Consider the following 12,185-nt stretch of genomic DNA (forward strand, 5'->3'; position numbering starts at 1 on the left):
AATGCACAGCATTTATTGTTTTTATTTTATTTATATGTATTTTTCATGGTGCTGAGTGCTGACAACATGATGCAGACGAATCTTTGAGTAGTACTATGAGATGCAGTATAATCAATGTATTCAAGTTAGGCGCGATCAGCGAGTGGCAACGAAAGATGGCCGCCAGTTGCTTCACTTCTCGCTGTGATGAGTATACGACGTTGAGTCCATCATATTTTTGCGTCCGTGCACGCTTGTCAATACCACGGAATTGACAATAATTTTAGTTATTTATTCTAATAGTTTAACACCCCATGAATTATTGTAAAGCACTTTTAAAACATGTTTTATGTAGGTAAAACTCACGGCATTCATCATTTTAATTTAAAACATTTAAATTTAGTAATAATAGTTTTGAAGGAATACAAAACAATACTTTAGCCAATTTTACATTTTAGTAATAAATAAATAAATAAATAACACTCAAAATCATGTACCACGTGGTTGATGCGTCGTCGTTAATGGGACAGTTTAGTTGCAGTAGCAGTGGCAGTTAGTTTGTTGTTGTTCCTGACGTTGTTGTTTGCTGCTGCAGCCGCTTTATTCTATTTCCACTGACAACTCCGTCGTTGTGATGTTGTGCGTCACATCGCCGATTAGAGTAAACTCCTCCCTAGTTTATACATATTAATCCAACGGCGGCACACTGTTTGCGACAATTCTCTCAGACGGCTAGTTAGCTGCTAGTTTAGCAGCGATGGAGTGGCGAAGCAACAACGATGGACTGTCCGACAGCGAGTCCCCTGAAACGGACACATGCTGCCCCCACCAGCAGGTAGGTCGCACCAGCAAGCAGCCCAACAACCACCCCGACCGCTTTTAATTTAAGGGAGCTAATAGCTCGCTTAGCATGATAGCTGACACAGTCCAAACAAAGTTAAAAGTGGGTTGCATCATGACAGCTAGCCACATGCTTGTGTTTTGGATGATTGTTTGCTAACTCTCGCCTAATAATGACATAAACGGACCGTTAATATATGCTGATAACTTTATTTACGTATCTAATACCCATCTAAGTAGTGTAACTTGGAACAGTTTTCTTGTGTTGTGTATGACAGATAGTCCACTTTCCACTTGCAGTCCCGTTTAATTCCCTCGGGGCCCCCCTCACATTTCCCGACACTAACATCAGACTGTTAAATAAGAGTATTATTTATAGTCCGCCCCTTCTAAATAAGGCGTGGATAGGAGTGGTCACCCAAAAGCTATGATGGCCCAAAATATTTTTGTGATGAGGCAGAGGCTGAAAGCCCGTGGACCAGACCTGGTCTTGATCCACATCAAACATGGCTCAGGGTGGCAGCAATAAACAATGAGCAACAAACAGGCAGCTGTTGTATGACTGTTGAAACTAGACATAGGCATACAGTGCTGCTCAAAAGTTTGTGAACCCTGCAGGCATGGTCAGATTTTTTTGTATAAAATATTAAAATAATTTTATTAAATGTTTAGTCATATTCAATGCTGACATTGAAAATAATGGACTCGAACAAAAATAATGATAATATTGTCATTCATTCTTGAACAAAAGTTTTTGATTTAAGAAAACTGATTTCATGGGTGCAAAAGTATGTGAACCTCCCACTTAATCAAACATTGCAGCTCCTTTTGCAATGAGAACTTCATCTAAACACTTTCTTTAGTGATTTATCAGTCTTTCACATCTACTTTGGGGAAAATTTTGCCACTCTTCCTTGCAAAATGCAACCAATTGAGAGAGGTTGGATTGGCGTTTAGCATAAACTGCTCGCTTCAGGTCCCGCCTCAGTATTTTTGAAATAATTTAAATCAGGATTTTGACTAGGCACATCCAGACTATGAATCTTGTTGTTCTTCAGCCATTCCTTGGTTGTATTGCTGGAATTCTTTGGATTATTGTCACGTTGCATGATACATCATCTACCAGGCTGTAATTTCACAAAGGATGGCTTCAGGTTATGATCCGGGATTTCACAATATTCCTATGAATTCACGATTCCCTGGATTATGTGGAGTTGTCCTGAGGATGAAAAGCCAGCCCAGAATTTAACATTCTCACCCCCATGCTTCACTCTAAGGTGAAGGTTCTTTTGCTGGTTTGCATTGTTGAGTTTTCACCAAACATGACTGTTTTAGTTGTGACTAAACAGTTTTTGGACTCATCTGTCCACAGAAGGGACTTCCAAAAAGTTTCAGGTTTGTCCAGGTACTCTCTGGCAAAGTTGAGATGGGCAGCTTTTATGTTTTTTTGTGAGCAGAGGCTTCTACCTAGCAAGCCTTCCATGAAAGTCTTGTCGATTTACTTTTTTTCTGATTGTTGAAGCATGCACATGGGTCCCCGATGCAGTAAAAGAGGTCTGCAAATCCCTCGTTGTTGACAGATGTGCTGTCACTACCCACTTCCTAAGGTCCCCTGAGATTTCTCTTCCTCTCAGCATGACTGACCTGTTTGGGTTCACCTGGGTAAGTCAAAAGTGACGTGGTTTTGTCTCCGTTTCAGTCAGTGATGCACAATTTCTTTGCTAAACCTCTCATTTCATTGGTCCATTTCAGTGGTTAGTTTAGCTACCAATTTGTCCTGCCTGATCCTACTTGACTGCTTGTTTTAAGCAATGCAGCTCAGGGTTCACTTACTTTTGCACCTACATGAATTGACCAAAAACTCTTTTTAATTAAGTTTTGACTACATAAATGATTTTTTAAAAATGCATTGAATTGATAAACCTACACCTGTTATTTCATATAAAATGCAATAGTTCAGATTGAACAACAACTATCAGGTTGAAACAATTGGAAAGTCCAAATTGCTTCAAGAGGTTCACAAACTTTTGAGCAGCACTGTATGTTGTTGTCTTCTTTTTTTTCAAGGCCAATAAACAATACCAAAAAATTTGTAGTCAAAGAGGCTTATAATCGATACTCATTTTTGGTAAAAGGGAAAATATAGGCAGCAAGTTCAGGGAGTTCCCTGGGTCATCAGCAGGTCTTAAAAAGTTAAATGAAAGCTTAAACAATAAACCCAGGGTTTTCTACAGTAAATTAAGTTGCCCAAAAATTTCAAATACAAATGTCTTTGTTTTAAATTCAATCAAATACAACAAGTGCAGATTTTCCAGGGTTAGTTGTATATCTTGCAAAGTTACCTGAACATTTTTATATTTGAATAAGGTTTAGTCCACCCTATTTCACCACTCTGAAATCACGATTTGGATCCCAAAATGATAAATCGTTCAGCCTTATTCACCATTATAAGTGCTAATGATGAAAATAAGTTTGACACCCCTGATTCAGAGCGTCAACTATTATGTCCTAGCAGAGAGACATGCATGATCGAGATACTGTGTTCACTCAACCAGTCAATAATTATGTTCCTTTTGCTTTCTTCAGACCTCATCGGCACAGTTCTGTAGTTGTACCGAGGCATCCTTATGCGAGGACCAGCCGCAGGGTTGCTCGACGACCTCCATGGTGTCCAGCTGGATGCTGGCCGAAGCCCAGGACCACCTGTGTGCTTTAAGGTTCCATGGCTCCGAGTCCCTGGAGCAGGAGCACGCGTGGACTCGTGCGAGCCCCACGGAGCTCACACACACCGAGGAGGAATGGCTCCGCAAGGAGCGCATGCTGGGAGGTCAGGAACCCACTCGAGGACCCGTGCTCGGTGCTGACGGAAGTTGGGATGTCTTTGATAAAGTGAGCGTGGGAGAAAGAATGAACAATAACCTAATTGCCTCTTATTGTGGCAATTAGTGTGATTATTTGAAGCCTCTATTGTAGAAAATTGGGTAATACAGTACACGGAACTCTCACTATTTGTGTGAGATAGGAAACAAGCCGTGCCGCAAATAGTGTTACCGGTAATCTGCGAGTTATTGAAACCTAACCAAAACGGTTTGTAACTGCTATTTCTGCCAGGAGATGGCAGTAAAGACTCAATGAAGCCCCTTCCCTTACTTGGTCAGAAACAAGATATTTTTATATTTAATAGGGCTTTGGTCTTAGTCCCAAAACAGGAAACAGGTGAGTTTTTCAGTGAATAATGTTGGATTAGGTTGCCCCAAAAATATCAGCGATTGTGTGTGTGTGTATATATGCCGAACGGCAAATATGCGGGGTTTCACAGCAGTTGCATTGTGTCGTCGGGTTTATTTTCGATGTTATCTTGGCTGCCTGTCAACAGCATCACCGTCCTCTGTCTTCACCAGAGTATCATCAATGAACCAGTAGAAGCAGAACAGTGCAAGATGTCTCTCCACAAGTCTGAGCAAGACCTTAGGCACTTTGGTGAGTGACATTCAGAATCGGAAATCAAAACGAAGAACCTTTTTTTAAACCTCATATTAATGCTAATGTTGAAAGTTTTTAAGTATTAATTACAATTTCCTTGCCATTTTTTATCTAGATATCTAGCTCCCTAACTAACCACAGTTGATTAAAACACCCTTTTAAAATGAATAAAATTGTCCCAAATTGTGGGAAAATACCTACGAAGAAAACTGGTGAGGGAGGCGACTAAGACATCAACAGTGACAAGTGACAACAGTCTTCATCCTATGTCTGTTTACTAGGGCTAGGTATCGATTGTAATTTCCTCAATAGATTCGATTTCGATTCACAAGAACTCAGTTAAATTCAATTTTGATTTTTCCCAATTCGATTCACTTCAATCCGATAGTGATTAATTATAGAACATTAAGTCTTCTTAAATGTCAAGGACATGATAAAAAAAATCCACAAATGATTAAATTCCAAATGAAATTTTGCAGAGGCAGTGACTGATTAAATGATTTACTTCATTGATAAAAGTAACACGTATTATAATCACTTAAGTGTTACACAAACATTGATATCAGCAAGCATAAGATTAACATATTTTCATAATTCTAATTCAATCATTGTAAATATCAGTCAGGTGTTTATTAAATGTAAGAAAATACTTTTACATTGAGGCGAACAGTAAGATACAAAAAAGTTGCCTTTAAAATTCAATTTTCTTAAGAATTTATGGGAAAAGGAGATATTAAAATAACCGACTCACGGTTTCTAAGAACTGATATTGAGCTTGAAAGGCAAAATCGATTATATCAATTATTCAATGTTTAAAACTCAGCCCTACCATTTACTGTAGCTCTCTATCAATCTATCTAATCGATCACCTTCTTTCAGGTATGTTGAGGCGATGGGATGACAGTCAACGATTCCTGGCAGAGAAGCCTCAGCTCATCTGCGACGAGACGGCCAACTATTTATATTTGTGGTGTATCACGCTACAGCAAGAAGGGGTAATGTTTCAATGATGAGCTGAATACGTGTTTTATGTTTGAACAATTTGTCAAGAACCCTGCTTAAGAGCAGAATAGCATCATCAGCAATCCACCATCCTGCTCAGCTTTAACCATTTTTTAAACAGCAAATGTGAATTTCCTATGATGTTCTTGTCATGTCTATGAAGTCAATTTTAATTGTCTTTTAAGGTTCATTTACAGGTTGTTTAAGTACAATAGAAACACAAAAAAGATCAGATGCAAAATAGAAGTCTCAGAGAAGGTTTTCTCACATCTCACGTGACATCATGAATGATAAAGCATATTGTTTCAGAAGACAAAAAGAAAACATTCTTTGTTGTTTCCTGCAGAAAGAAGCGCTAATGGAGCAGGTGGCTCACCAAGCTGTAGCCATGCAGTTCATCCTGGAGATGGCATCTAACTCACGGCAGGACCCCAGAGGCTGCTTCAGGCAGTTTTTCCAAAAAGCCAAAGTAAGGCACCCACATGTCATGAACCACCACCCTTTCTATCAACTTATTTGTTATTGGTTGTTCTTTGGAAACATAAGAACTTTCTTTGATTACGAAATCAGGGAAATTATTGATTTTGTGTGCGTGTGTGTTTTAAACATTCATTTCAATTCATCAGTCATTGTATGCACTTTCCATGAATTTGATTTACAGTGAACTTTAATTTTTAGATTTGTATTTGCTCTCTTAATTTAGGCTGAGTACGAGTATTTTTGTTTTAATGAATATGCCAATACTGTATGTCACAACTGTGCCAAATCTAGCCACGTGTTTGTACATGTGTATCTCATATATTAGAATTTCACCCCAAAAAAAGTATTCATTTCGTTAGTTTATTCCAAAAAGTGAAACTCATTTGTTTAGATTCACTGCACACAGAGTGAAATATTTGATGATTTGGATTTGTTAACGCATAATTTTGATGCTTATAGCTTACTACGAATGAAAACTTGACATCTCTCAAAATTTGAATATTACACAAGGAGTGATCAAAATTATATTTTATATAGAGATTGGTCATCTGAAAAGAATTTTCCTGTGTTTAATTAATCTGTATGAGGGTTTTTTCTTCTTCTTACATTTAATTTAATTTAATTTATTGAGCTGCACCAAATATACACAATAGTAATGATGATGACACAAAACAAGCATGTCTAAAAATATTGTCGGTGATTATTTTATTTTTTTATAGAAAAATAAGCACAACTTGGAAGTACTGTACATGCTTTTAGTTGTTAAGTGAAAGACAGTTAAGTGAAAATAAGAAAAAAAAATTAAACCTGTTAAATCCTAGCTTTATTGATCTGTTTCCCAAACAAGTATATTCTTCTAATCTAAACAACATAAAAAGTTTAAAAGAGTTAGTAACATCTAAAATACATTTCCAATAGTCTGCACATGTTTGTTGAAAGTTTTACTTTCAATTTGAAGTGATTTTTGCATCCTGTTTATGCAGCACACTAGAATTGCTCTACTGGCTGCTAGCAACAGTAGAATGTTCAAATTGACCGTTTCCTTCTGTTGTGGTGCAGGAAGGACAAGACGTCTATTTGGAAGTTTTCCACACTGAGCTCGAGGCCTTCAAATACCGAGTGAGAGAACATGTGGTCAGGTGTAAAAGCATCATGTCCAACAACACAAACCAACAGCCGAGCAACGGCACAAACTGCAGAATGGACCCCAAAGAATCCCCAAACTCTTTATCACAGGTGAGTGATTATTTTTTTTCTTTGATTTTGGGTTTTTCTTTGACGTCATGTCTTGCTTACAGAAACAGCATTCAAATGTTTTTAAATGTATTTATCAAACTGGTACATGTCAGTCAGCAAAGGCCTTGTTGATTGTCTTTGGTTTGTTATCATTAGTTAGTTTATGTACAAGTTGTTATGGTAATACGTTATATATTTTTGTGAACTTGTATCCCAGCCAAATGTCTAATGTTTGGGAACACTGCACACAGAAATACACAAATAATTACTGTATGCAGGCTTAAACGTAAGGTGGTGCCATTGTATCATATAAAACAAGTAGTCATTCAGTTGGGTAATGCTTACTGTGAAATTTAAATTGTACTATGGCCATGTCGTTTTTGTCATTGGTAGCATTCTACTTTTGGAGGCATCCTAATTTGGTAGTTGCAAGAATTACAAATGCATGCTGGAATATATAAGGAACTGTATACGGTAAATAAAAATGGATGACAAATTACTTCTTCTCAGTCGCAGTGGCTCAAATGTACATTTTACACAGGAATAATAACAGCATGATTTTTACATTATGATGTGTAAATACATTTTTTTCTTGTTTTTAATTTTAATTATATCTTCAATGTGGAGAAAAAAACAACTTAATTCTCACAGAAATGTCCATAGCATAATATGTGTCTGTCTGTCTGCTGTAAACACAAATAAACTCAACTACAATATAATAAAGGATAATAGAAATAATTGAATGTAAGTAGATCTTTTGGGTTAAAACCAAGTACAGCATATACTGATAATCTGTCTGAATTGAAACAATTTTCCACCCTTTCTATCAAGATCATCTGAGGCCAGATTATCCAAATGTCCCTGAAAAATTATCCTGTGGAGTGGGGTGTGTAAAGTGATTTTATATATATATATTTTCCCCCAATGTACTTGGGAAAACATTATGGATCACCCATTGTAAATCCTAATGCGAGTGGTCAACATCGAGGTTGGGCAATCCACAGCCTCTGTGATTGTAATGTAAAACGTGACGATAGCCGAATAGATGAGCAACTGGCTGTGTATTACGACAGACAGACGTCTGGTTTGTGGGTGGAAACTCTTGATTGTCAGTGGAGAACATGCATGACTTTTCTTCTTGTTGTGCGCGTTCTCGCACGAAAAATCTGTTAAAATGTTAAAATTCTGTGTGTTTGTTGTTGTGGACACATAACATTTGTATATGCGTCACAAGTGGGATGGTTTCTGCAAAACTCCATTTGTTGCAAAAGCCTGTGTAAAAAGCTTCCTCCTTCCCCTTTATTGGCCCCTCGCTGCCGGAGAGGCTTGGAAGAAAACTTGTTGCTGAGGAATGCAACACTGCCTGTTGGAAGTGAAGCTGGAATCTCCTGGCCCTGCCTCCTTGTCATTCTCTGTTTTCACATTTCACTCGGCATCAGAGGAGTGCCTGTCCGACAAATCCCATTGGTCGGCACATGAACTTTAAAGAGGCAGAGGGCAGTTACGTAAACATTGATAATAATCCTTTAACAAGGCAACTGCTGCTTAATCTCCCCAGGGTCTTTCCTCTCCCATGTCTCTCTATTTGATATTCATCTGCATGATGCTGACCCTGTGGAAGGTGCCACACAATGTCGTTATCTCATCTCATGACGATGAACTTAGATGATTATAATAAAATAAATTTCTCATCAAACTTGATAACCTTACAGGAATTCTCGAGTATAAATAGTGTAAAGCAAAATATTTGTTAAAAGCAATTCTCATTGATGATTGAACAAAGTCAACAAAAGAGGTGACTCCCATGCATGTTGTCGTTTGTTCATGCTGATATGGTGTTGTAATGCAACATTAGGGACTTTATTCTCATAAAATATGCCGTCTTTCCCTGGTCATATTTTAACTTTGATTTCATAATTGTCTCCTTTTTATCATAATTATGTAACTTTTTATATAGATAAAATCTAGCAACTTTCATTGTACAATGACAACTCATACAATTATGACTTTCTCAAATGTTTTGACTATTCCTGTGAAGTGACAGATTTTTTCATACTAGTAAAATCTTGTGTGGGTTTTCTCCGGGTACTCCGGTTTCCTCCCACATTCCAAAAACATGCATGGCAGGTGAATTGGACACTCCAAATTGTCCATAGGTGTGATTGTGAGTATGGTTGTTCGTCTCTGTGTGCCCTGCGATTGGCTGGCAACCAGTTCAGGGTGTACCCCGCCTACTGCCCGAAGCCAGCTGGGATAGGCTCCAGCAACCCCCGCGACCCTTGTGAGGACAAGCGGTACAGAAAATGGATGGATGGATGGATGGATAGTAAAATCTTGACTTTGTTTTATCCCTGTCAATTTAAAATATATTAATTATAAAATCTTGACTTCTCAAGTCTTGTAATAGTTTTTTTGTGTGTGTTTTTTTAATGATGTTACTACAACTTATTCCCCTTAAAATATAATGGCGTTATTGTAATTAAATGACAATTTTAACTTTTTTTTTGTCATATTTGGCTAATTTCATAGTGTATTTTGCATATGTATAATGACATTAATCTTAGTTCTCTAAAATTGCAACTATTTGTTGTAATACTATGCCTATTGTTTAATTATTATTTTTTTCTCTTAAAACCATGACATATCTTTTCTCATCAGTTACAACTTTTTATACTCATGAAGTATATTTATTTTCACATTTGCAGCTTTATTCTTGTAATTCAGACTTTATCGACCTAGTATAATTACTTTTTTCTCATATGACTTCTGGTCAACTCGCAACATTCTAATGATGTTCTGTTTTGAGTATTTCAATGAAAATCTGAAAACTTCTGTTTTGGCATATTTCGCCTTTCATATTTTCGACCTTATTCTTGTGTTGCTATAACTTACTTTATTCTTGTAATTCTGCTTCATTTTGTTTTAAATGTGGGTCTAAAACCGACCAAAAGCCACTGATGTTACTAAAGTCCCCCCTCCCCCGTGTTCTACCCTCCACCAGGTGGCAGAGTACCCATCCAAGCGCTGTGTAGAAGCTGGACTGTTGATAAACACAGGGAGATGGACAAAGGACGATGCCACGGAAAGTGACGATATACGCATGATGGAGACCTCTTAGGAAACTTGGCTGCCTTTCTTCCATCTTCACCTTCTCCCCATTTAGGAACACCTTGACTTTTTAAGCCCTTCTTAACGACACCCGAGCACAACAGGAATAAAGAGCAGCGTGATTATTCGGGTCTCGAATGGGCTCGATGCCACCATTCATGGTCAGAGAAACAAGAGGTGAGTGTTGTGCTACAGTTGTGACCTGAGTCCGCTTTCAAGCCTTTTTAGTCCTCTTGAAAAAGCCAACTGGAGAAGACACATGGAACTAAATTGCTAAGGTAAAACAAGTCCATTAAATTCGATCAGCGTTGAATGAATTCTATTCAGTCGGTCGTTCTGTAAGTGCAAGTCCAGCAAGTAGAAATCTTTATAGGTTGGTGAAAAAGTGCCATGTTCTAAAGTATTATTTACTCAAATTACTGAATTTTATTATAATTTATTTAACAAGAGAAATTATTCAGGTTTTTTTGTCAAATTAAAATAGTTACTGGTTGTTTTAGTAACATGTCTGTGACATTGTTTTGTAAAATACCCTTCAAATCAACAATTATAGGACACTTTACACACCCTAATTATTGACTTACTGAAATCAGCCCTCTCTCAAACGGGCTAATTTCGAATAACATTTCGTCCTGGCAGTATGGACCAAAATTCTAAATAAATAAATAAATGACTAAAAGTGAAAATAACAAGGGATATAAAAAAAAACATAATTCCAAAATTAAATACAAATGTATTTTTTTATGCACATATATTTATTTATTTATTATTTAATTTTCGAAAGATTTTTTTTTTTAGATCCGTTTTTATTTTCACTTTTAGTCATTAATTTATTTAGTCGTTTATTTATTTTGAATTTTGGCAGTTTTGGTCCTCCATATACAAGGTCCAAGTGTGGTCATCGGTTCCTCACTTCCTCCATCCAATTATATAGACGTGGCAAAGAGGATTTGAATTTTTCCTCTCGAATTTATAGTGGCAGATGCCAAGACAGGCCAATGAATGTAGGCGCTAAACACAAACAGCGTCTCATAGTGATGTGCGGCAACGTTTGTGGACAAGACTAGCGCGGATGCTAACGCAACATGAGAGGTGTTAATGTTGAAATCTCATGCAGTGTTTCCCAACTTTTCTTTGGCTAATGCACATATTTTACATGACAAAAATATCACAGCACCAGACAGAATGCCACAAGAGGTACTGTGTATTTAGTATAGTGATAATGATGATCCTGTCTCAATTTACTTACTAATTGGACACACAGCTTTTATTCTGTTGCATGAATGGCAGCAGATGAATATACAGGTTAATTGTACCTTCTGCCACCTAAGGAAAGAGCATTTAATTGTTCTGCCTATTAGTAAATGTCACTATATGAACAAATATACAGTATTGGTAGTAAGTAATTGTTTTTGGACCTAATAATTGAAAGTGGATCATTTACGGCACTGGTTGGTCATCACTGGAGTAGACAATACAAAAGTCAGTATAGCAAGCCAAGTTTGACACCAATGCATGTTGCTTTAATTCTTCTCTGGATTTTTAGCAAAATAAGATGTTTAGTTGATGTTTTTATTTCAACATCTCCAGTTGAGGTTTGACACGATGGAAAAAGGTGCAGAGATGTAAAGGGCTGAGGTCTTTTAAAAGCGTGTATGTTTGTATGCTGAAAGGAGCTCTTTGCATGCGAATGTGTACTGCACTTTATATTTCACTTTTTGTTATCACACTTTACTTTTTTTTTTTAGTTGAAGTTCTCAACATGCCGAATGCTGAACTTTGTTTTTACAAGCAGGCTTTTGATAAGCTTTTCATTTGAACTGTGTGAAGGGTTTTTGGTGTTGCTGTTTTCACATTTGAATGACTGATTTTGGTCACTGTGCCAGGTTGCTTCCAGCTATCTATCGGCTAAATGTATTACGTTCAAGAGAATAAAGTGTTTTTTTCTGCTGCAGAGTGGAATTAAATAGACCAGATGGTGCATTAAATTATATTATATGAAAAAGCCCTGCATTGTGGATTTTTTATCCTGATACTATAAGTAAAGTGATATACGT

At 37.1% G+C, this 12,185-nt stretch overlaps 2 protein-coding genes across 2 annotated transcripts in view; one reads left to right on the forward strand and one right to left on the reverse strand.

The window, feature by feature from the left end:
* exd3 (exonuclease 3'-5' domain containing 3) overlaps nt 1–753 on the reverse strand; it is a 47,799-nt gene extending 47,046 nt beyond the window's left edge. The window contains exon 1 of the mRNA XM_086097379.1: nt 477–753. The gene's annotated coding sequence lies outside the window, so the exon portion shown is untranslated. The remainder of the gene's footprint in view (nt 1–476) is intronic.
* cdc37l1 (cell division cycle 37-like 1) lies at nt 257–12,135 on the forward strand. Its single transcript, XM_086097382.1, has 7 exons — nt 257–814; nt 3,406–3,708; nt 4,221–4,299; nt 5,182–5,297; nt 5,651–5,773; nt 6,844–7,020; nt 10,022–12,135. Exons 1-7 carry the CDS (start codon nt 737–739, stop codon nt 10,136–10,138), a joined length of 993 nt encoding a protein of 330 aa, XP_085953508.1. The 5' UTR covers nt 257–736; the 3' UTR covers nt 10,139–12,135.
* The last annotated feature ends 50 nt before the right edge of the window (nt 12,136–12,185 follow it).

Source organism: Leptonotus elevatus, chromosome 15 (assembly GCF_054856555.1).
Source record: "Leptonotus elevatus isolate MCC_2025b chromosome 15, RoL_Lele_1.0, whole genome shotgun sequence".
Taxonomy (NCBI): Eukaryota; Metazoa; Chordata; class Actinopteri; order Syngnathiformes; family Syngnathidae; genus Leptonotus; species Leptonotus elevatus.